General features: G+C 42.1%; 1 protein-coding gene and 2 pseudogenes across 2 annotated transcripts in view; 1 reads left to right on the top strand and 2 right to left on the bottom strand.

The window, feature by feature from the left end:
- Window positions 1-15,372, bottom strand: part of ARIH2 (ariadne RBR E3 ubiquitin protein ligase 2) — a 51,486-nt gene extending 36,114 nt beyond the window's left edge. For both annotated transcript variants that reach the window (XM_063113708.1, XM_063113709.1), the window contains exons 1-3: window positions 15,192-15,372; window positions 12,086-12,147; window positions 9,716-10,062 (exon numbers count right to left, since the gene is read on the bottom strand). In XM_063113708.1, the coding sequence (XP_062969778.1) occupies window positions 9,716-9,964 (249 nt within the window). In that variant the 5' untranslated portion in view covers window positions 9,965-10,062; window positions 12,086-12,147; window positions 15,192-15,372. The remainder of the gene's footprint in view (window positions 1-9,715; window positions 10,063-12,085; window positions 12,148-15,191) is intronic.
- On the top strand, window positions 9-1,288 carry LOC134391308 (serine/threonine-protein kinase STK11-like; annotated as a pseudogene).
- A 9,522-nt stretch (window positions 15,373-24,894) lies between the features above and the next one.
- Window positions 24,895-25,191, bottom strand: LOC134390094 (mitoregulin-like; annotated as a pseudogene).
- Between the last annotated feature and the right edge of the window lie 1,234 nt (window positions 25,192-26,425).

Genomic DNA, 26,425 nt, shown 5'->3' with positions numbered 1-26,425 from the left:
ACGCCAGGATGGACATGCAGCTGGGCATATTCAGGGAGGGTGAGCTGATGTTGGTGGGGATGGACACCTTTATCCACCACATCAACTCCACTGAGGTTATCTACCAGCCCTGCTGCAAGTGGGCCAATATCACCCACTGAAAGTACCTGATGGGGAACTTTCTGGAAGAAGAGTCCTACAGCAAGGTGTAGCAGGTGCTGGACTTGGAGACGCTGGTCAGGAGAGCAGTGAAGATCCTTAAGAAGAAGTGGCAAAGGATCCCCAGTTAGGAGGCCAACATGCAGAAGTAAATTCAACTACTGAGGAGTTTACCGCGCAAAAACATCATCCTGTTGGTGTACAATGAAGAGAAGCAGAAAATGCATATTGTGGAGTACTGCGTGTGCAGCATGCGAGAGATGCTGGACAGTGTGCTCGAGAAGCAGATCCCTATGTGCCATGCCCATGGGTACTTCCACCAACTCATCAACAGCCTCAAATAACTGCACAGTCAGGGCATCATGCACAAGGACATCAAGCCCAACAACTTGCTGCTCACCAGCAGCACGTTCAAGATCTCTGACCTGGATGTCATCAAGGTGCTGCATCTGTTTGCTGTGGATGACACATGCTGGAGAAGCCAGGGCTCCTCAGTCTTCCAGCCACTGGAGATTGCCAATGGCCTAGACACCTTCTCTGGCTTCAAGCTGGACATCTGTCTGGCTAGGGTCATGCTCTACAACATCATGACAGGCTTGTACCTATTCGAAGGGGACAACATCTACAAGCTGTTTGAGAACATCGGGAAGGTAGACTACACAATCCCCAGGAACTGCATAATCCCTGAGGACTGTGGCCTCCCCTCTCCGACCTGCTGAAAGGGATGCTGGAGTACAAGCCTGCCAAGTAGTTCTCCATATGGCAGATCTGGCAGCACAGCTGGTTCTGGAAGAAATACCCACCAGCTGAGGGGATGGTGCCTTTGGTGTCTGCTGAGCCTGGACACCAAGGATTAGTGGTGCAACATGATGGTGATTCCCTACCTGGAGGACCTGCATGGTGGGGCCAGAGAGGATGAGGACCGGGACCTCTTTGATATCGAGAACATTACAGTCAGGACTTCATGGTGCCCAGACAGGTCCTGGAAGAGGAGGTGGGTCAGAACAGACAGAGCCGGGGCCTGCCCAACGCTGTGTGCATAAATGGAAGGGAGTTGGCATAGCTGAGCACCAAATCCTCCCTCCCTGCCCGTAAGTCCTGCCCCACTAGCAGCAAGATCCGCTGGCTGTCGGCCTGTGAGCAGAAGTGAGGGCACTACTGATAGCCTGTCTCCAGAAGTCCTGCCTAGGTGCCACCGCCCAGGTCCTCCTCCATCTTCTGCCTACTCCCAGGCTGACCAGGAAGGTCGCTGCCATGCCACTCCGCTGGCCACTACTCAAGAGTCAGGAGCATCCCCGAGGGCTGGGCAGGGACTGGGGCCCAGCACTCACTTTGGCTGCCTGCGCACAGAAACTGCCCAGCACTGGACCCACTTGTCTCTGCAATCCTGAGTGGAACCTTCCCCAGCAGGGAGGAGGGAGAGGGCCCTGGCCTTCCCATCCACTTTATGTTTAGATGACTGGCTCCTGGCCCTGCCCTGCCCACTGAACAAACCTTCAATGGTTTGTTCTCACTTTGTTACATGTTAGGGCCTCCCACACCTAGTGACGTGCTGAAACAATAACAGCCAACAGACGAAGCCAGTGTGAGTACCAGAACTCCTGTTCACCACCACGCCTGCAGAACCTCCCAGAGGGAGCCATGCAGCTGCCTTACTTTTGTTGCTTGGTTGGTTCCTTTTTCTTTCTCTTTTTGTCTTAAAACAGGTGGATTTGGGGGGGAAAAAGATTTATGATAGTTCAAAGAAGAGGAACACAACATATGTCTCACGTTTTGCCAGTTCATGTCAGTTTAAGTAATAAAACGACAGGGCAGACACGTTTCAGGAGGATCAAGATGAGAAGTTTCCTGCTATTTTATTCTGCACCTTTCTCTCAAATCTTTCCCACAATTCTTCCCTCTTTGGGCTAGACAAATCTAATCCCTCAATTTTTTCCTACGGCAGCAGGGGTAAAAACATAGTAAAAAAAAGAGGATTAGATTTTGAACAGAGTAAAGTTAAAGAAAAGTAAGGGGGTGTGCCTTGATAACAAGGACCTCAAAATCAACTAAGCACTTCATTAAGTAGTGCTGTCGACACAAGCACAAGACCAAACACTGCAGCTGACCAGAAATGTAGGAACAATGGGCTATATTCCCCTGCAACCTTTTTCTGTCCCCAATAAAAAATTTGTTTTGTGTTATTTTTACTTTTCTTATCAATGGGCTGCAGGAGAAGGGTACCAGAGCCTGTAGGTGAAGGCAAAAGATCCAAAGTTCATGACACACTCAGAGGCACCAGTCAGAATATGTTTCCAAGAATTTTCTTTAATGTAGCTCCTACCTTACAATTCAAGATGCACAATCCTGAGGATGTATTTTAAGGAACCACAGCAAACATGTGAAAACACTCCCATGGTTACATTCTTGACCCACATCCACCATGACCAGGCAGTGTTTGAGAACTTATGTGCCAGGCACTTTACATGCATTAACATCATGTTTAATGCTGTGAAGGAGGTATTACCATTATTTTACAGATGAGAAACTGAAGCTTAGAGATGTTGAAGGACTTGCCCAAAGTGACATGATATTAAATGGCAGAAGAGGGACTAGAACCCAATCATCTTACCACTAGTCCAGGCTCTAGACAAGGCCTAACAGACACAAAGGCCACATCCATGAAGACGCTCACAGTTCTCAACAACTGTAACAAAAAAAGTACTCCTCTAAATTCCCGCTGGGGAAAGCTCAAGCAAACTGTGGTTCAAGAACAAGATGGTGTGCTACACAGCTATTTAAAGTAATTTATGAGGGAAAATGCTTGAAATATACATGAAAAAAGCAAAATACATAAATACATATATACTCGTACATTGATTAGCAGAATGCAATGTCCACCAGGTCAGAAATCTTTGTACATTTTGTTTAAAAGCTATTTTTCCATTGACTGTACTCAATAAATATTGGTTGAATGAATAAATGAACTGCAGCACAGTAATACCATCTATGAATATGCACAAGACCTGAAGGATCAGCAGGGAAGAAAATTTTTATTTTAGGTTAATAGAATCATGAATGATATTCTTTTTTTAATACTGTAGTAACATCTTGGCAATAAAAATTTAAATATAAATAAATTCAAGATTGGGACACAAATGTCAAACCATCCCTTGATTATACAAGTTTACAGGGTTTCTAAGGTAGCCTGAAAGCACAAGAAGACTAGAATGAAAGCTGGCCTTGAATGTGACAAAGAGCTTCTTTTCTGGAAGGTGGTGAGCATGTTGTGTGTGGTGCCAGGTACACAGTAATAACCTTTCTCAGCTGGCAAGACAGGGACAACTTTGCACTACTTGTACTTAGGCAATTCTCAATGTCACTCGGACATTTCTTATCTCCCTTTTAAAAATAAATTTATACACTAGTAAAACACATATCAGACTTCCAGATTAAAGCACCATGAAATATGTCAACATACCCATTAACAGACAAATATTTGAAACACAGGAATTTAATCTAGATTCTACTTAGATATAGACATGCAAAGAGACCTGACATCAATCACAAAAATAGAAATCAGACGGCTGCTCAGCACACAAACAGTGTTACGAGGCCCAGCTTGAAGATATATTCCCATGAATAGTAACAACAACTAAAAAAACCCATTACTTGGTTAATTAATGAATATGTAAATAGATAAAAACAAAACAGTCTTAAAATTCATTTATAGCAGAATAAAAGAAAGTCAATTTAATAATTAAAGTCGTCACATAACAACTACAATTCCTTGAAGTTGATACGACAAGCAAACAGAAAGGACATTGTTCGGTGGGAGGTGGGAGAGAGAAGAGGGAGGGAAGTTTCGGTAATGGGCCACAATAATCAACCACATTGTATATCGACAAAATAAAATTAAGAAAAAAATAATTAAAAATTTAAAAAAATTTTTTTAAATAAATAAAAATTTTTAAAAATTTTAAAAAATAATAAAGTCTTCACCAGATATTATACAAGTACTCGGTGCCACTTAAGAAAAAGGTAAAGTACGAAAAATTTTTTGTTAAGAACATCAATTGATCATATTACAAGTGACAAAGGCATAGACTACAGGTTGTTTTGAATACAGGACTACAGAGACTTCTGCACTTAGAGTCAGAAGCCTTGAAAACTCATTATGATTCATCCACAAATGGAAAAATGATCCACAGAAAAAGAATCTTAAAGAAATTTTCCAGCCACATTTTTTTGCTGAAGAGCAAACACTAGATTCTAAAACAAATTCAAGCAATAGGGTGGCAGAATAGAGGGTTCAAGAAAACATTTTCCCAGCTCTACTACAGTTAATACAGCAATTCGTAAAGCAAGAAGAACTGTAGTAAAAATGCTCATAATTGGCTTATTTCTCCCATCCTATCTGGGGGAACACCAGGCATGAGAAGTGAGCAATGTAGTTCACTATGCCACTCCTGTGTTGTATAAGTTTTAAAAATCTAATTCCTTTCCTCCAGTAGTAAAGACACTTTGGGCTACATTCCTGATCCTCCACAATTTATTTCTTTCTACCTATAAATCTTAGTCTCTCACTCCAGCTCACCCCACCCTCCATGCTCACTGCCCTGTGGTGCCTGAACTTCTGCAACCTGAACAGCCCTTCAATTCTACCTTTGAGGTCCTCCTATCTCAACACAAAACTCAGGTAGCCTACTATAGCTCCTAGACTAGATCTAGCTTCAAGTAGCCCATTTCTTCTTCCTCCTGAAGCAACTAGGTGGGTCCCTGAACAACATTTGCTTCTCCTGCCCATACTCCTATCGTGATGCTGACAGTAGCACACGAGGTGGGAGACACTTATGGCCTATCACTAACAAAAGCTGGCTCCATGGTCATGACCTTGCCTTAAGCTCTGTCTAGGGCTCTACCAAGACTGAGCCTCTTCCCAAACAGGTTGTCAGCAAATGCTGCAAGAGTTCCATGGAACAGTATTAACAGGATTCAGTGAATAACTGACAAAACTCTTCTTGCCCAACTACCTGACCAAAGGAGGGCAACATTTTGTAATAAGAATGCCTATTATTATGAAAAAAAGGACCTCTTTCATCTATAACAAAATAACTTTTATATAAGTTTTACATAAAAACATAGTATGTAAAAAAGGTAACTGTTTTCTTTAAAGACTCATACATGACCACTAAAAATACCTACTCATAAGATTTTTCCCCCTCCTACAAAACAATACCTCACTTAGCAATCTTATCCCTCCTAACTATTCCATTTGGGTAGGATGGTAACTCATTCTCAAACAATGCTTGTGTTTTGCCAGTTTTTGAACACCAGTAGTTTCCTCCCCCCACCAATAGCAGATAAGCATTTCTCTGTTTTCTATCCTTAGCCTTATCTGATTTTCTAGGCACCTTCCTTTCTCAATTAATAATCCTACTCAAGGACTGACATCAGGGCCCTCACTAAATTAAAAGCCTAATGTCCCATACAACTGGGATTTTTCTATTTAAGAAACTTCAAATCCTTAAAGTCAATAAAAGGCTTAACTTTATGCTCATTCATAGGCAACTACCAGGACACAACAAAATAACTAACATAGACATGAGTATCAGTGAAAAATTTAAGCCACTCCTCACACTCAGATAACTTTTATTCATAGATGTTCAAAGGGCCATAATTTTAAATTATGTACACATGTAACATTTTCCATAAGTCAAACAGGACCCAAATCATACAAAATAATTAAATATATCAATATGCCTCAGAATTGTGCAAGCAGCACTATGACTGATAGGGATATCAGTGGTGATCTGGGTAACTATCATTATTGATCCCAGTTTCAGAGACATGTGCAACAAGGGAGCTAGAGTAGCCAATGCACCAATGAACACCACTGGGTAAAGTCAGAACTTAGGTCATTCTCTCCCATCCTCAAAAAATATTAATTACCAAGGGCCGGCCCGTGGCTCACTCGGGAGAGTGTGGTGCTCATAACACCAAGGCCACGGGTTCGGATCCCATATAGGGATGGCCGGTTGCTCACTGGGTGAGCGTGGTGCTGACAACACCAAGTCAAGGGTTAAGATCCCCTTACCGGTCATCTTTAAAAAAAAAAAAAAAAAAAAATATTAATTACCAAAATAAAAACAATACTGCTCTTTATCCAGCCTGGAAGAGAAAATCTACATGATTCCTTCTCCTTTATTCTTAACAAAGCTGCTTCTGCCCAGCCTCTTTGGCCAAGTTTCTGAACCACTTAAAACAACTCTGAGTCCCTTTATATATGGACAAGCCACCAAAAGAGCCACAATCCTTGTTGCCCAGCCTGAGAAAGAAAATGGGTGTTAATACACTCCTCAGTGAGATCTAGGGGAAGAAAAAAAAAAATCTGTCTTTCTCTCCATCTGAATTTTTGTGGATTATTTTCCTCTTTGCCCAATTTTCTCTTTAATCCTTTCCTTCTGTTTCAACTCTCTTCTGTCTCTTTTTATTCCCTCATCTTTGTTCTAAGTTCTTTTTGCACCTTCTCTTCTCAGTCTTAAGGGCCAGAATAATGTCCTTTCATGAAATAGAGAAGAATGTACAGCAGGGACTAGGAAATCTAGTTCACACCAACAGCAGTAGCTACTGTCATCAACAATTAACAAAATCCACAAGTACCCAAGAAATTTTTCTTTTTCTTTTTTTTCTTTTTTTTTTAAAAAAGATGACCGGTAAGGGGATCTTAACCCTTGACTTGGTGTTGTCAGCACCATGCTCAGCCAGCGAGCTAACCGGCCATCCCTATATGGGATCCGAACCCAGGGCCTTGGTGTTCTCAACACCGCATTCTGCCGAGTGAGCCACGGGCCGGTCCCAAGAAATTTTTCAATTGCTATTGTGGATGAAATACTGTAACAGTAATAATGGAGAGATAAGGTACAAGGCAGTTACTGCCCTCCAGGAACTGACAATGTAGTTGGAGAGATCACGCAAAGAAAATAAGTGAAAAGGTAAAACAACATAAAGCACTCAGAAGACTGCAGTACATAATCTTAAAAAATACACATGGGCTGTACTGCTTGGGCACAGACCAAAGGAGGGCACAACCACTGTGTTCAAGGAGCTCTTAAGAAGGCTCACTCTGAAGGATACAGAGAAAGTGGAACCCTCCTACACTGTTAGTTGGACTGTAAATTAATATAGCCACTATGGAAAACAGTATGATTTCTCAAACAACAACAGATAGAACTGCCATATATGATATAGCAATTCCACTGCTGAGTATATACCCGAAAGAATGCAAATCATCATGTTGAAGATATACCTGCACTCCCATGTTTATTGCAGCTCTATTTACAATAGCCAAGAGTTGGAACCAACCTAAATGTCCATCGTCAGACAATGGGATAAGGAAAATGTGGCATATATACACAATGGAATACTACTCTGCCATAAAAAAGAACAAAATACTGCCATTTGCAGCAACCTAGATGAACTTAAAGAAAATTATGTTAAGTGAATAAGCCAGGCACACAAAGGGAAATACCACATGTCCTCACTCATAAGTAAGAGCTAAAATATAAACAAATAAATAAAAAAGAAAGAAAGAAAGAAAGATACGACAATCACAATAATACCTTGAACTTTCAAAAGGAGAGAACAGAACTGAGGTTACCAGAGGTGGGAAAGGGGCAGGGAGTAAAGTAAGGGAGGAGTTGGTAAAAGACCATGAAAAACAATTACACCGTATATCACTGAATATATTAATTATCCTGATTTAAGCATCACATATGGCACACAGGTATTGATATTCAACTCTGTACCCCACAGGTATGTTCAATCAACTAAGTTACAATAAAAAAAATAAATAAGTAAAGTTGAGATGACCAGATAAGATAAATAAATAAATAAATAAGGCTCTCTCAGGGAAAGCACAAGCTACTCTGAAGGAGCGCTGAGGGCATGAAACGGTGAGGAGGTGAAAGGATAGTTTTCCACAGGGAGAAGACTTTCCAGGTAGCTAACCACATGTCGGCCTAATAAGAAGGAAGAATGTAAAATGGCAAATTTAATGTTACACATGTTACCACAATTAAAAAAAAGAAGGAAGGACAGGAGCTTGAGCCCCTCACCTGTTTCTAGCAGGGCAGAAAAGTTGGACAGAGGGCTTGACAAACTGAGAATTCCAGTACGTAGATGGGAACATCCTAATTAACTTAGTCAACTGACACTGGTCCACTGCTTATCCACATACCTGACAATTCCTTTTCTAATTTTAAATACCATCATTTTGTATAAACTGACAGTACAGTTAACGCAAAAGAAACTAGTTGACCAGCAAGGGAGAAAGGTACATGGTGAGAAAGGAAGAGACCTGATGCCTCTTATCTATAATGGAAATGCCTTCTGGATACAGGGGTCCCAGCAACTTTGCTATAGCCATGGTGCAGAAATCCCAAACCCAGAGGATCTATGGATCCCTATTCTTCAGAGTTTTCTGCTGAGGACAAGAGAGGAAGTCTATAATCACTTGTAGAAATGAGCCACAAAAAAGCTTTAGCTATCAGCTTCCAGCCAATTGCTGATAAAGCCTTGAGTATGTAACTCCAAGGTATTAGTTGGCCTTTCCTGATTATCAGGGGGAAAAAATCCCTTAAACTAGTAGATAAAACTACTTTAATAGAAATAATACATGGCACACCTTAGTTAGTTCCATTTAAACACCAAGAAAATTTATTTGGTTCAAATCATGCCAATGTGACCTTTTGATCTTCAATTTGATCAGACAACAAAATCCATGTAACAGTTACTGAAGGAAGATCAGCAAAAACAGTAAAGTAAGTGAAATTTTCCCACTTTCACATAATAGCCAAGTTAAGAGAAGGATACACATACTGGGAAACTGTATGACAATAAAAAATGTAAATAGTAAGGACAATAACTGGCCAGAGGTGCAAGACATCCAGAAGTACGGTAGTTTCACTGTTAAGAAAATAAGTTTCTTGCTGGAACAACCAACTTTGTTCACTCTTTAGTAAAATTTCCATACTAACACCCAAAAATCAATAAAATACAAGCTATGAGAACTTAGTTTATTCACACAGTTATTGCTAAAATCTCTTTCAACATTAGACATTAATCATCAGTGTATGAACCAAATGAGCTCATTAGCCCAAAGCCACTGATTATTCAGGGCAAACCAGGCGGATCTGGATATTCTCAAGACATTTATCAGTCACTCAAACAAGGTTGTGTAGAAGATGGAGATTCTGATGCTCATCATATCTACCTCAATGAGTTTCATAAGACTCACCTTCTGAAACAAGTACAAAGCTGTGCAATTCTGCTACTATGTACTTCTGGTCTCTTTCTTGAATCCATCCCACCCCTCCCCTTTCTAATTCTTACTAATTTAATAATCTAAGGACCTTAGACATGTATATATTAGAAAAAAAAGTAAATGTAACAAAATGTCCAAATGACACAACATATACTTAAATTTGGTTTCAAGCTACAAGGCCATTCACTCAGTCTGGATGAGACATTAGATAATAACAGCTCATCCTTAGATTTAACTGGGGGGATTATACTTGTAATTGACACCACCACTCACCTTTAGGACAGAGGCTAAGCTGGTCATGTGTTCGTTAAGGGCACCTTCAGACTCCTTGTAGGTCAAGCAGGTGAACTGGTATTCCTCAGGATCAAAGGCATCAGCGCCCTGCTGCTCCACATCACTGGCTACTCCCACATAATAGTCCTCTATGTCCCCAGGGTCCTCTTCCTCTTCCTCTTCCTCACAATTTGGGTCATAGTCTTCTTCATTGCTGTCAGACCCCTGGCTATTCATGTCCACGGACATCTTAGCATCCAGCCAAGTTGTAGATCGGGAAAGCAGTTGCTTTTTCCCCCTCCCCCCAAACTTTACCGCTTTCTCAAATGCATTAGTGTTTTTGTCTTCTAAGGGAGGAAAAAAAAATAAGTATTACTTTTTCACTATGAGAAATTTCTTTTTTTTCCCCCCTGACCGATAAGGGGATCGGAACCCTTGGCTTGGCCTTGTCCGCACCACACTCAGCCAGTGAGCGCACCAAGCGTACCGGCCATCCCTATATAGGATCCGAACCCGCGGCCTCAACACTACCAGTGCCTCACTCTCCAGAATGAGCCACGGGGCCGGCCCAGAAATTTTAACAGATACTATTCAAGAATTAAAATGGCACAGCTCTGACCCTACCCCCAGTATGGCCCTTTCCAATCTGGTTCTCATATGGGGAATCTCACCATCATCCCCCTCGCCCAGGCTTATCAAAGGGAAACATCTCCTGGGAAAGAAAGGCAGAAGCAGCTACTGATGGTAACTTCACATGAAGAGCCTGGCATGAAAGGGCAAACCCAGGGCCGGCCCGTGGCTCACTTGGGAGAGTGCGGTGCTGATGAAAGGGCAAACCCATATGCTGCATGTCAGGGAGTCAAATTGTGATAGACTTGGTCCTTCCTGACAGAGTCCTTTAGGGAAAAGCACATCCCCACAGCTGGCTGCCCATAGGGGAGGCAACTTAAAGGTTTAACTACCAAAGTTGAAAGTTTTGCTAATCATGTCCCAATGAGTGGTGATACAGACAGCACATAAATAGACAGCATATACTACATAGAAAAAGAAAAACACTGTCTCACACACATCACTCTCGGATGTCTAGAAAACAGGTACATAATTAGTAAAGAAAAATAAAAGCCACATAGCTCTTCAACTTCCACTTCTAGTCTGCAAAGTTAATTGACTTTTTAAGTTTTAAAGAGTTCTACTGTACCTTTAAAAGGAGTACTCAAAGGTAAGGAAACTGACCCCACAGTGAAGGAAAACTATAGATATGCTGCCTTAGCAGGATCAAGGCTAAGAAAAACCAGAATCTGGGCTGGCCTGTGACTCAGTTGGGAGAGTGTGGTGCTGATAACACCAAGGCCACAGGTTCAGATCCCTATATAGGGATGGCTGGTTAGCTCACTTGGGAGAGCGTGGTGCTGACAACACCAAGTCAAGGGTTAAGATCCCCTTACAGGTCATCTTTAAAAAAAGAAAAGAAAAGAAAAGAAAAACCAGAATCTATTTAGGGTGAAGAAAAAGAGTTCAAATTGGTCCAGCTATTGAAAAATCCTCATAGAGCAAAATGTTACTAAATTACATATAAATGAAAAGAGAACACTAGTTGAGAAAGCTAAACAGTCACAAGTCCTAACCCCATCTCAGAGAAGATTTTGGCAAATACTCATTAACTTTTCTCCATAAGTACTATTTCAAGTGATGATTGGCAGTGAACAATATTAACTAGTAATTTAAATTTAAAAACTAATAGGACCTTAAAATGTAAGAATATTTGGATCCAATAGTATATAAACAACTTACATACACAAATCTGGATTAAATACAACAAAAGTACAATAAATGGAAAGCCTATTCGAAGTAGATAATCTCTCTTTAAAAAAATAACAACAAAAAAAACCCCGCAATCTAAAACAAAAAGATTAAGAATGAATGTGTACTAAATATGTAACCAGTCTAAAGGATTACAGAGCCACTTTTTTTTTTTTTTTTCCCTGACCGGCAAGGGGATTGCAACCCTCAGCACGGTGTGGTCCACACCACGCTCAGCCAGTGAGTGCACCGGCCATCCCTATATAGGATCTGAACCCGCGGCCTCAGCACCACACTCTCCCGAGTGAGCCACTTTTTAAGGATACTATGAAAATATCAGTGAATCTAAGTTGATAACTATAAATGCTCAAATTCTTTAAAAAATCATATGAATTATAGCGCAGCAAAATGTTTGCAGTTTGATTTGGGGGGGGGGGGGCAGGGCAGCTGGCCAGTACTGAGGTTTGACTTTTAATAAATTGTTACATATGGTGGAACCACCTAATTAAAACTGAACTTAACCATGTATTTTTCTTTAAGAGAAAAAGTTAATCTTTAAATTAAAAATACCTGTAATTCTTGAAGATCTTTCATGCAGTTGTCACCCAAATATGCTGTCATAGGATTTCCATCTAAAATGAAAAGAAAGAATTATATATTTATATTTTTAAAACTGATATCCTGCTTTTGCAAATTTTATTTATTTATTTATTTATTTATTTTGTCTTTTTCGTGACCGGCACTCAGCCAGTGAGTGCACCGGCCATCCTTATATAGGATCCGAACCCGCGGCGGGAGCGTCACCGCGCTCCCAGTGCCGCACTCTCCCGAGTGCGCCACCGGCTCGGCCCAGCAAATTTATTTTTTAAAAAACATATTTAAAAGGACAAGGATGAGAACAACTATTAAATTATTTTCTTATAGGTCCCAACAGAAATCCATATATCATAATTATGCTGACAAGAGTTACACGGTCTTCTAAAAAAAGAACGTATTCAAAATAAATAGTTAATAATTTAGGGCTGGCTAAGTGGCTCAGTTGGTTAGAGTGCAGTGGTATAACACCAAGGTCAAGGGTTCAGATCCCCCTACCGGCCAGCTGCCAAAAACAAACAAAAATTTAACCTGGGTTTCTAGTGATGGAAATGGATGCCCAATTCTCTCTCTCAGTTTGAAAGCCCACCTCCTTACTCGTGTACACCTATCCCTCACATTTCCTAAATTAACTACCACAATTTTAATCCTAAATGTCACACAGAGGTTGACAAAGCAAATTGTAACTAACTTAAAACTGGACTTTTACTATAAAGTCACATGGTTCACTGTAGTAACCTAACACAGAATACTGCCAATTTCAGATCTCACTTTACTCATCAAAAAGTTATTTTCGAAGGGCCGGCCTGTGGCTCACTCAGGAGAATGCGGTGCTGATAACACCAAGGCCGTGGGTTCGGATCCTGTATAGGGATGGCTGGTTTGCTCACTAGCTGAGCATGGTGCTGACAACACCAAGCCAAGGGTTAAGATCCCCTTACCGGTCATCTTAAAAAAAAAAAAAAGTTATTTCCAAATAAAAACGTCCTCAATAGGATGCCACTAGGTAACATTAACATCCATTTCCCACCTCTCCTCTGACATATTCCAGGGCCATATGGCTTTCCCAGAGACACAGACCCCACTATCCAAGACTTATAAATACCACTTGCTTACTCAATTAGAAATTTTATGTCTACTGCTTTAACCTTTAGGATTTCTTGGACAACCAGAGCTTATAACTTCTAAAGAAATATATAACTTCTAAAGAAATACTTCGGATATACACAGGCAAATATAAACTAAATGAAAGTCAAAGTCCAAACAGTGATTGTGAAAGACTATTTACAAAATAAAGAACAAACAACTGATGTTTTTCAAACTTTTTCTTTTATCTGTATTTTTACATAAGGTAGTTTATTGGGCAAATAGAATCTGTGAATATGCTCCCATTTACAAAAAATCACTACCAATAATAGCTCTCATTTAACGACAACCAATCTCAGGTCAAATTCATTCTCATTTAATCTTCACAACCCTACAAAGTGACTACTGTCCTTTTCTTACACATGAGGAAACTATAGGTCATAAAGTTTATGTAACTTGCCCAGGAGCATACAACTCGTAAATGTTTGAACCAAGCGTCTGTCTATCATCAGACTCACAATCTATGGGGATTCATAACTGCTCATTACCCTCCCAGAGAGCCTGATACTGTCCACAAAGCAACGGGAAAACCCTCCAGAATCACACCTCTTATTTCTCCTCAGGATTTAGGTTTAAGGTTGCACACAGGCTTCTCACCAACCAAATATTCAAGTAGCAGGAAAAACTCTAGGCTCTTCAAAGAAAAGAGAACTCCATCTTGTACTTACTAGGTGTTCTAGATCCAAATTTAAATAAAAACTTAATTTTTAATCTTTTCACAGTTAAATATCCATCTTTCACTTGAAAGATTGCTGACTTTGCTCAAAGGGCCAGTATGTTGTTACCTCCTTAATAACAGAACTGATGGCAACGCTTTGATTTCCTTTGAAATATTAAATATTATACCTACATCCCAGACAGAAATGGAGTAATATGAATTATTTTTCCCCAGAGCCAAAGTCACGTGTTCAGAAGACCTGACACCCACTATGGGCTTGCTCAACAGGCCTGGCCACATGTGGAAGGAAAGGATTCAATATGAAGACTTCTCAGTTTAAAGTTGACAAGAACAAAACACAGTCGTCTTGGTGAGTCTGAGAATGTTTAGTCCAGATATAATATTTAGCACTGAGAGGTCATTTACAAATCACATCTCGGAAGAAAACTACTTGGTACAAAAATACATATCAGCAACTTAATTTCAAAACCCTAGACCTGCTCCATTTCTGTACTGTCTAATACTGCAGCCATTAGCCACATGTGGTTATTTAAATTTAACTGAAAAGTAAAATTTTAAATTTAGTTTCTGAGTCGCACTAGCTTTATCATTTACATGATAAATGCTCCATGGCCACGTGTAGCTATTAGCTACCATACTCAACAGCATAAGTACAAAAGCCGTCCATTGTGACAGAAAGTTCTATGGGACACAGCAACAATCAGTACTAAGACGAAGTCATCCGTGAACACGGCTGCCTCTTCAGTGGCTTGCCCAGCAGCGTCGAAGGAGGCGGCGGCGCAGCTGCCGGGCCGTATGTCCCTTGAAGACGCCGCGGTCTCCTGGATATCCGCGCGGACCCGAGCCTTCACAGGCGGGCGTTAACAAACCGCGTGGGCGGCGCTTCCAGAGCTCCCAAAGATGAGTCGGGAGCCCCGGAAACGACGCTTTTCCCCGGCGCACCAAGCGGGAGGGCCCAGATGTGTCGCCGCCGGTCGGTCAGAAGCGCTGGCCTCCGACCTTTCTGCTGAGAAGGCCGCGGGAAAAAAAGCAGAGACGCCGCCGCCCGACCGCTCCAGCTGTAGCCTTCTGTTGCCCCTCTGCCAGCGGCAGGGGACTCTCGGATCGTGTACGGACGGCGAGGGGCTCCCGGGCCTCGCAAGCTGCGGCGGGGCCCCGGCCCTGCCGAGGAGAGGCGCGGACAGCACCCCCCCACACACACACACCCCGGCCCGCCAGAGTAAATAAACAAGGTCGCAACTCACACCGCACACTTACCGGGAGCCGCGGCCCCGAGGCCGCAGAGGCCGGACAGGCCAGACCCGATCAGATTGGGCCACAGGGGTCGGATTGGTGTGCAGCGACGGCGAAGGCGGCGGGCCAACGCCGGTGGGGCCTGCGCTGCTTCCTTTGGAGGATCCGTCCCCGCAGCTCCGGAAGTGCTCGACGCAGTTGCGTCACTTCTGGTCCGGGTCGACCCGCGGTCGCCCGGGTCGCGGCAGGTTCCAGGAGAAACGGCTTCTCAATACAACGTCCTTGCAACGTGGCGCTCCGACTCAATCCGACAAGGATACGGCGGGCGCCGACCGCTGGAGGAGGCAGCAAAGGGTTCGGTTTATGGAGGGGTGGTCAAGGCATCTTTTCCCACATTCTCCTCCCAGCGCCTGCCGACGAGGTATTTTTAACCAGCGGGTTTTTGACCTGCTTCTCCCTTCACTCTTTGTTCTCCGGTGTCGGGCACGGTGACGTCCGTGGGGTGGATAAAGTACCATGGCTTCTCGGCCGCTATCTGGTTGGAGGGGAGCCGAGCTGGGAATTTCTACCTACGCTGAGAGGCTGTCGCTGCATGGTCCCCGAGCTGCGAGACCACGTCAGGCTTTCGCTTCCCCGGTCGCGGCCTCGTTCGCCGCCCAGTTCTCTGTCTTCCACTCACCATACAAGATTGCATCTTAACTGCTTTGCTGCACAGTTTTATCGTACAGCATAGAAACTGTTATGACTTCCAGTATCTTCTAGGACCGGTTGTCAAGTGTTGTGGATAGATAAAGACAGAGGCTCACTCAGGTTGCTGCTGCATCTCAGTGGAAACACCAATGTGAAGCTGGTGGTGTTAGGGAGCCGCCTGGCTATGCAAATCCGTTGATAAGGACCCAAACCATTTCCATCCATACACGAATCGTTTACATACTGACATTCAAGATACCTATGTGTAACAGACTCTCTTATTTAATTCTTGCGAGAAATACATGATTTTCAGCTTCCAGTTTAACTCAGGTCATGTATCTAAATCAGGTACAATCAAATACAAGCCCCAAATTAATTTGAGGTGAAAATTAACAGTAATGGGTGAGTAACATATTTTAGGGTTATGAATTTTGTGTATTAGCAACATAAAAGTCTATCCAATGTATTTGTTTCATTTGTTTTGACAAAACATGTCCATTTTAATTATGATGATACTAGCAAAGAACCCAAAATATATTTTCTGCAAATGAAACCTAAATTAGAAGCTCTCTCTTTGGGTTACTGGTAATAAATTCATTTCAGCGAATAGAAGGGGCAACAATCAGTCTTTCTGTAGAATGCTTGCATTTGCAAAATACAGAATGAGAACACATGTCAAGCACATGTATGCATGTACAGTGTATTGGAATCCTACATATTATTCTTTATGTGTTTACCTGTCTTTCCCCTGCTAAAGGTAGGTTTCTTAAGAGCACAGATCCAGCCTTGTTTTCAATATTATTCTATTAAATAAACATTTGGGCTGATAATAATAACAGAGTTATTTTAACTAGTAGCAATTTCTCCACAGGAAATAAGTATTTTAAAAGGATATACATAAAAATAGTTTTACATAAACATAGGTACTTTAAGAGTTTGTGGAAAAATAGAATTGAAAGGTAATACAAATTTTCCATGAACTTTTTGAAGTACCCTTGTATGTGCTTTGAAACGCTGGTTCTAATAGGAAAAAGTCTGCAGCATATCAAATATCCATAGTAAGGGTTCTGTTAAATTATGATGAAAGAGACAATAAAGCCATTAAAAATTATGCTTTAATAAGGCATCTTTTGACAAGGAAAGGTATTTGATGTACTCTTTTTTTTTTTTTTTTTTTAAGCTGACCGGTAAGGGGATCTTAACCCTTGACTTGACTTGGTATTGTCAGCACCATGCTATCTGAAGTGAGCTAACCGACCATCCCTATATAGGGATCCGAACCTGTGGCCTTTGTGTTATCAGCACCACACTCTCCCAAGTGAGCCACTGGCCAGCCCTTGAGGCAGATTTCTGAAGGACTGAGAGCTGGAGGCTGTCTGCTACTGTATTCCTCAGAGCTGCACAGCAAGTCCCACCTTGAAGAAGGTTCTGGGTGGCACAACTCTGTCTACCACAAATATGCTTTTGTTATTTATTGAGATGATCAGAGTATTTTTATCTTATATTAATTTGTGATCAAATTATGAGATTCACTGATTTTAAACCATGTTTGGTCACAATGCCCTATCCATTTAAAACTGATGAAATTGATTTGCTAATATTTTGCTTTTAATATTTTTGTATTTATGCATTAAATGATATTAGTCTCTGGTTTTCTTTTTTTTGTGTGAGCATTATTTTTATCTGATTTTGGCATCAGGGTTATGCTAGCCTCTAAAATTTAGAGGGCTGACCAGTTAGCTCAATAGATTAGATGGCAGCCTTATAACCACAAGGTCCCAGGTTCGGATCTGAAGGGAAAGTGAAGGAAAATGGTCAGGGCCCCTCAGATGTTCAGAATTTGGCGGAGCATTTGATGTAAATATGCACGTGCACCCAGGTGTTCCTTGGTTGTTGTCTAATGTAAGCGCACATGTGCACCCAGATGACTTAAGTATAAGGACAAGTGGCTCTGATACATGGTGCCCCCCCCCCCCCAGATACCCCCAGAGGGGCCACAGCAAGGTTGCTACAGCTGCCTTGGAGGCTATTGCTGCAAGCTGTTGCTGCCAGTGCCCAGGGGAGGCCCTGAGAGGCCACCACTGCTGCTGCTTCTGCTATTGCTGCTGCTGCTACTGCTACTGCTGAGGACTGAGCTTGTGTCGTCTGCCAATGGGTCCTGGGATCTTTCCTAATTACTAGCATGGTCCTAAAATAATGAAACATTTTGGGGCCAGCCCGTGGCTCACTTGGGAGAGTGTGGTGTTGATAACACCAAGGCCACGGGTTTGGATCCCATGTAGGGATGGCTGGTTAGCTCATTGGGTGAGCGTGGTGCTGACAACACCAAGTCAAGGATTAAGATCCCCTTACCGGTCATCTTTAAAAAAAACAAACCAAGGGCCGACCCCGTGGCTCACTCGGGAGAGTGCGGCGCTGGGAGTGCAGCAGCGCTCCCGCCACGGGTTCGGATCCTATATAGGGATGGCCGGTTCATTCACTGGCTGAGTGTGGTCACAAAAAAGGACAAAAAAAAAAAAAAAAAACCAAGGGCAGGCCCGTGGCTCATTCGGGAGAGTGCGGTGTTGAGAACACCAAGGCCCCGGGTTCGGATCCCATATAGGGATGGCCGGTTAGCTTGCTGGCTGAGCATGGTGCTGACAACACCAAGTCAAGGGTTAAGATCCCCTTACCGGTCATCTTTAAAAAAAAAAAAAAAAAAAACATTTTGGCTTTAGTTATGAATTGTTCTAGCCATATAATTAACATAGCTATTGCCTCAACCCAACAACTGGTGTAGTCCTGTAGCTTTACAGGATCCCTGTACCTGCCAGCCACACACAAAAAATAAATAAGACAAAACTTAGAAATGTGCAGTGAGAACAATCACACACAGACGCCTGTTGATTATGGTCTAGATTGTACTTCTGGTGTGAATCTTCTGAAATTGTACCAGATTGTTATTACTTTAATGTCAGTCACCATAGAGATAACTATAAATTTCACAAATTTCTTTGCTTGCCATCTCTTCTTTCTTGAAATTATTTGGTTGTTGTGTATCCTTGAATAATTATTTCAGAGAAAGCCTGTGGGTAGCAAGTTTCTAAGTTTTTCTTTGCATATGAAAATGTTCTTGTTTCTTCTCACCTGAATGCTAGTTTGGCTGGACATAAAATTCTGTGTTCAAAACTATCTTACCTCAGAAGTTGGAAGTTATTCTGTTATCCTTTTTTTTTTTTTTTGGCAGCTGGCTGGTACAGGGATCCAAACTCATGACCTTGGATGTTATAAGGCTGCACTCTAACCAACTGAGCTAACTGGCTAGTTCCTGTTCTCTGTTCATCTTGCAGTAAGCATAGCAATTGAAAAATCTGATGTGTTCTGATTCTTGTTCCATGCTTGTTAGCCTAATTTTTCCTCTCTGAAGGCTTTTAAGATTCTCTTATCATCACTTCTGTTCTAAAAATTTGCCACAATATCTATATATGTCTCTTTTATATATCCTACTTTGTACTCACTGGCCCTATTTAGTGGAAAGACTTGAGTCTCTTGTATGAGATATTTGATTATTTCCTTCTCTGCTTTCTTTCTCTCTGTTCCTACTGGAACTCCTATTTGGCAGGTGTTGAAACTTTAGAATCTATTGTCTGAATTTTTTCTTTCATTTTACAGCTTTTTTTCACACCGCCTTTTAAAGATAATTTACCAGGTTGACCGTCAGCCTTTCTAGGAGTGAGCATGCTTTAATTCAGCTCACCTATGGAATATTTTTAGAATTCAAGATTTCTAGTGGGGTCCTTTTCTGGATGCCATTTACCTTCAGGTGTATTGCGTTTGAGGTGCCTATGGGCAGCTGGAGGGGAAGGGTTGGAGCCTATGAGAAGGACTGAGATTTGGGAGAGTTCAGTCTGGACTGGGAATTTGAGGCCAGCAAAAAGAAAGAAGAAAGGGTCAAAGAAGGGACATTGGGAAAAATAGCCCTTCTTATTCATATTTGATTCTCAATGTCTAGGAACAAAGTTTCTTATCTGGGGTTTAAGGATGGCTTTAAGTCTCATGAAATTAAAAGCAAACCTGGAGTCTCTCTGCTCTCTCTTTGCTCCACCATTTCACAATGTGATACCCTGTGTCACTGTCACCACCACTAAGACCCTCACCAGATGTGTTCCCTGGACTTTGGACTTTCTAGCCTTTGAAACTGTCTCTACAGAAGAAGGCTTGAATCTGGCCTGATAATATAACTGGGCTTTTTTTGAGACCTCTACAGCCCTCAGATTCTGTATTGATGATGCCTTTTGTGGCTTCATGAAGGAAATCCACAAGGAGTCTATGCCATCCTTGATGGGAAAGAAACTGAAAAGGCAGCCTGTGAAAGAAGCTAAAAGACTCATTGAAGAAGAAGAGAGAAACATGACATGATATCCCTGCTTTTGAGTCCCTCACTCTGTCCCTGAATTTTATCAGTCAGACAATTCCAGATGTAGCATTCAGATTCAATATTCTGTCCCTCTTTAAATATCTGCCTATGGGTAAAAACAAGATCTTCATTACTGTACCTCTTGAGATAGTTTTGTTTTGCCTTTACAGTTAGATGGATTTTTGTCAATCAGCTGGATATACTGTTTAGCTTTTACAATATATTATTGAATAAAATTGACATTCCAGTTGCCTCATTAAAAAAAAAAGAAAGAAAGAAAAGAAAACAAACCTGGAGATGTATACACATATGTACATTTTTCTGGGGAGAGGGTTCCCGCTCCCGCCAAATGGCTAAGAACCACTGGACAATGTCTAGCAGATGGAAGCTACTAGGTATACATCTCCTGCATCAACATATTATGGAGTGGGTAGAGTAAGGACACTCTGTGCTGAAGGAGAAAGTTTATGTAAAGGCCTGGAGGGGACTATAGTTAAGTAACAGGTTTGTGTGGTAAAAAAAATAGTGTTTGCCTAGAGCTGAAGATATAGTCTAGGGAAAAGCAAGATTGAATAAAAAAGCTAGCATAACATTATGAAGAGCCTTAACTGCCCCTGAATCACTTACATTTTTTCTGAAGAAATGAGGATGTGAGGAGGATTTTCAGTTACAGAATGATACAGTCAGATTAAATTTAAGAGGGCTGGCCCGTGGCTCACTCGGGAGAGTGTGGTGCTGATAACACCAAGGCCATGGGTTCGGATCCCATATGGGGATGGCCGGTTAGCTCAATGCGTGAGCATGGTGCTGACAACACCAAGTCAATGGTTAAGATCCCTTTACCGGTCATCTTTTAAAAAAAAATTTTTTTTTCAGATAAGTTTTCTAGCAGTGTGTAAGGCTGATCAGATAAGGAGGCAGAAAGATCATTTGTTTAGCAGATTAAATCAGTTACCCTAAAGGATATAATAGAAGTTGGTAGGATTGAGTGGAGCCCACATTGTGGGCATGGAGATGCCCTGGTTTACCAGCAGAGCTATTCTATATGAAACCGTCTCCTCCTGAAGCTGCTCTGAGTGCAGATTGACTCCAAGCTAGCTCTTCTTCTGCAGTCAGAGCCTTACAAGCCATAAATGAGAGAAACGGCTCTGTCACCAAACCCTAAATCTTGGACCTTCTGTCCAATAGACCTCTGAGATTACTACCCTCTGAATCCAGGAGTGAGCACAGAGCCAGACTAAAGTCATCTCCTTCAGGTTTATCAGAAAGATGGGTTAGCTTACCATCTCTCCTCAGGTCACCAGTATTCCTGAATAAAAGCTAACTTCCATTTTTACTAACATTTGACTTTTGAGTGGTTTGTTTTTGAAAGGGGGCAGGCAGTCAGACCTGTGCCCAGTAACAAGTTTGTATGAGCCAGCCAGGAGCTGAGCACCTTGGGTGGCTTAGTCCCCCCACTTCTGTGGGAGCAAGGCTGGGTCCACCCATGGGTGCCAGCCACTTGTGATAGGCCAGCCCCATGTGTGATTTTTCAGTGGCAGTGTAACTACCAATTCCCTGCCTTTTGGTTTGTGAAGGAAGGCAGCTTTAGTGAGAGCTTTGACAAGCTCCAAGCCTGTAAGTCCTTCTGGGAGTTCTCTTTATACACTGTTTTTTTGTTAAAGGTACCATTTCAGTGTGAGAAATGCCATTTATTTGTTAAAAGGTACCATTTGGGGTATGAACAATGACTCAAGGACGTAAAAGTCAGCATTTTGTTTGATATTGTTTGGGACAGCTCTGTCTGTTTGGGTTTGAATAACTAAGTATATGCCTTTTGATCATTAAAGACCCTATTACCAAAAAGAAAAAGATTTTTCTGAGTTTCTCCTGGCAAGCTTGAGAAAAAGAAACTGATCCATAAAATTATAATTGGCCAAGTCTCTGGACAAAATTTGTCTATCTGTGCACACAGTTCTGCAAGGTTAAAACAGAAAATCACTGTTAGGAAGAATTAAGGCCACTTGGAGATTTTGTTTTTCTTATAAAATTCAACCAGTCCTAGCTAAATGTAAATATTTGAGAATTTAGCCCAAAACTCATTTGAAACTAAAAAAAAAAAAAAAAAAGAATGGATAAAAGGTTTAAAGTCAGACTGCTATGAGAACTGTTTTCAGAATTATCAGCATACATTTTTGCCTTGGTTTATTGGTCAAACAAAATTATATTTGTCTCTTCTAGAGGTTTTTAAAGCTATAAACCCAGCCTAAAACAGAATGATCTTTGATAATGCAATTTTTAGATAAATGAGGCTAATTTAGTATTGTTGATAGGAAAGAACAAGTAGGAGAAGAGATGCAGAGAAAGCTATGGATATGGAGATGGCTTTAGCTTGGCCATTCTCCTTCAGGTTTACCAGTGAGATGGGTTAGCCTAACATCTCTCCTCAGGTCACCAGTATTCCTGAATAAAAGTTGACTTCCATTTTCACCAACATTTGACTTTTGAATAAGATTTGTTTTTGAAACGGGGCAGGCAGCCAGATCTGTGCCTGGTAACAAGCACTACTGGCAAACTTCTAAACATCACCAATATCTAATAGTTAAACCTAATGAGTTTAAAATTCCTTAGTTTAGTGCCGGCCCACGGCTCACTTGGGAGAGTGTGGTGCTGATAACACCAAGGCCACCGGTTCAGATCCTATATAGGGATGGCTGGTTAGCTCACTTGGGAGAGCGTGGTGCTGACAACACCAAGTCAAGGGTTAAGATCCCCTTACCGGTCATCTTTTAAAAAAATAAAAAAATTAAATTAAATTAAATAATAAAATAAAATAAAATAAATATAAAATAAAATTCCTTAGTTTGACCCAGCATTTGGCTCTCTCATCCCTTGGATTCAAAGGTACCGTTCTCTCTTTTTCTCTTTGTTTTCCTCCAAAACTCTAATAGCTCCTTCTCCTCCTCTTTCCCTGCCCACCCTTCTTCCCATGATAGAGTCTTCCAGGGGTCACATATACATCTTTATGCTGAAGCTTTCCTGATGTCTGTCTCTAGCCTGCACTTCTCTCCTTGTTTCTAAGCAGTATACCTGATAGGGGCCAGGCATGTCCCCAGATGTGGCCACAGGCACCACAAGTGCAGTGTGTCTGAAACCGAGAGCTGCTGCAGGTTTTCTGGTAATGCTCTGGGCCCTATCTCCTTTTCTGCCCTTTCATGACCTCTGCTTCATTTCATTGCCCCTTGCCTGGACTGCTGTAATTCACTCTTTGTGGGGTTTTTTTTTTTGGCAGCTGACTGGTACAGGTAAAAAACCTTGACCTTGGTGTTATTAGCACCACACTCTAACTAACTGAACTAAATGGCTAGCCCTGTAATTCATTTTTTTTTTTTTAAAGATGACCGGTAAGGAGATCTTAACCCTTGACTTGGTGTTGTCAGCACCATGCTCTCCGAAGTGAGCTAACCGGCCATCCCTTATAGGGATCCGAACCCGTGGCCTTTTTGTTATCAGTACCACACTCTCCCAAGTGAGTCACAGGCAGCCTTCTATAATTCACTCTTAACTGGTCTCCTAGCTCCTGGTCTCTCCCCACACAAATTCATCCATCCAAAATAGATTTTGTAAAACAATCTGATCTTGTCACCACTGTGCTTAAAATCTTTCCACAGTTCCCCATCACCTCCTAGGAAAAGATCACAATACAGAATAGACAGGTTTTTGGGCTTTGCCCCCGTCCCCTTGCCCTCCACTCCACTGAACCTCTTCAGGACCAGCCAGGCCTAGTCACTTCTAATTCTGATCCTGATCCTGTTACTCATCTCTCCACTCCCAGCATACATGATCCATCTTCCCCACTTCAGGCTTCCCTCTATTCTGGAAGTGCCTGTAGAGTAGGACTGTTATCAGGTCAGCTTGGCAGGGAGGTTCCTGCTGCAGAGTGGAGGTGTTTATTGTTCCCAACTTTTTAATTTGAAAAATTTCAAATATACAGAAAATATGAACAAATAATACAGTGAATACCTGGATACTGTCCACCTAGAGTCAACAAGTTTTTAATCATTTGTCATATGTGCTTTATCACTCTCCTCAGAGAAGGGATTTAAACACAAAATAGGGCTGGCTGGTTAGGTCAGTTTGTTAGAATGCAATTTTGTAACACCAGGATCAAGAGTTCAGATCCCCATACAACCAGCAACCAATAAATAATTAAATAGATAACAAAATAAGTGAACAATGAGATTTGTTGTGAAACAGGTATCACCTGTAATCCAATTTCTCTCCTTTCCTTTACACACTAACCCCTTGAAAGAGTTGTCTATGTTCATTTTCTCCAGTTTATCTCTGCCTATTCTCTCTATTTTAATGTCTAAAATCTTTTATTTTAAAAATAAAATTAACATACCGGCCAGCACACACACTGCCCCCCCCACCCCAATAAAATAAAATAAAGAAGCAAAAAGTTCCTTGGACAGTGTCTGGAAGGCTGCTGAAGCTCAGAAAAAGGGCAGTGTAAAAATAAAATTGGGCTGGCTGGTTAGCTTAGTTGATTAGAGCACAGCCTTGTAACACCGGGGTCACTGGTTTGGATCTCCCATACCGGTCAGCTCTCAAAATAAATAAATACATAAATTGATTCATAAAGTGCAAGAAGGATTTATTTCAATCCAGCGCTATATATCCATCTTGGACAAGCAAAGCTCTGGGAAGAGCCTGGCACAGCAGGTGGAGTGTAGAAGGCGAGCCTGGCTCAGGCCAGCGCCAGTATGATTTTATTAACATATGTGGGGTCTCAGGCAGGTCCACCTTCTACGTCATCGCCAGCCTGTCCGGCAGCCTCTGCTTCCTCCACTCCAGCTAGCACCTCCTCGGCCAGTTCGCCTGCCAGTCCATGAGCACTCCGGAGGCGAAGGCCACCAGCACGGACAGCTGTAGCATCCTCTTGGACACATCTATCATAGCAGCCGGCAGAGGATACCGCCTATTCTCTCTTGAATCTGCTCTAGTCTGGTTTTCACCCCCACCACTCCACAGGAACTCTTCTTGTTAATATCACCAATGAACCCCTCATTGCTGTATCCAATGGTCATGTCTCGGTTATGATCTTACTTGACCTATGAGCCACACTTGATACTCTTTCCTTAGTGGTTCTAGGAGAGCAAATTCCTTGGGTCTTCTACTTCCTGGATCACTTCTCAGCTTTTTTTTTTTTTTTTTCCCCCCTCCTGGGCCCTTGTCATCTTCCTGATCTTCTAACATTGGAGTGCAAAGAGTTCCAATTTTTTTTTTTTTTTTGGTGGCTGGCCAGTGCAGGGATTCGAACTCTTGACCTTGGTTTTGTCAGCACCATGCTCTCTCAAGTGAGGAGTTCCATCTCTGAACCTCTTTTTTTATTCATCATTGTGGCGCTAGGCTAATATCGGAATCCTGCTCACATTAGACCTCTTAATCCCGTTCGTGATGCCAGTTGTCGGGCTAGGGCTGGGTCTGGAGCTCACAGACCCCTCAAGCCCGTTCACGTAGTGGGTCACAAACCCCTCGCACGCCAGGCTGGGCCACCAGACCCCTCACATGCCAGGCAGGGTCCCCAGACCCCTCACGCCAGGCTGGGTCACCAGACCCCTATACACAGGTATATGAGCTAGGTAAACCGGCAAACAGATCCTTGGAAGCTGCAGGTTGGAAAGGCATGGCTGCTCCTGCGGTGGCAGCCTGAGGCACTAACTCCACCCACACACAACTTATTCACAGCAAATGCTCAGCAAGATTCTGAACATCTGAGGGGCCCTGACCATTTTCCTATATTTGCCCAACAATCATTCACTCCTTTGATGATCTAATTAGGCTGATGACTGCCAAACTTGGCTTCTCCTCTGACTGCTAGACTGAAAAGTCTACCTAACAGAAATCTCAAATGGGTCCTAAAGTGGCCTTTTCCCTCACCTAATCTGCTCCTCCCTAGTATCCCCGCTTCAGTTAAAGGTCACCCCTCCTCTTTAGTTGCTAAGGCCAAAAACATTAGCATCATCCTTAACTCCTGTCTCACATGCCTTATATTCATCAACAATTCCTTTGAATTTTTCTTTTAGAATATATACAGAATCCAACCTCTTTTTTTTGGGGGGGGGGTGCGGCTGGCAGGAATGAGGACACAAACCCTTGACTTTAGTGTTATTACACTGGCTTTAACCAA

The sequence above is a fragment of the Cynocephalus volans genome, chromosome 11, assembly GCF_027409185.1.
Source record: "Cynocephalus volans isolate mCynVol1 chromosome 11, mCynVol1.pri, whole genome shotgun sequence".
Taxonomy (NCBI): domain Eukaryota; kingdom Metazoa; phylum Chordata; class Mammalia; order Dermoptera; family Cynocephalidae; genus Cynocephalus; species Cynocephalus volans.
The sequence above is the reverse complement of the archived record's forward strand: the minus strand, read 5'-3'. Positions and strand labels throughout refer to the sequence as shown.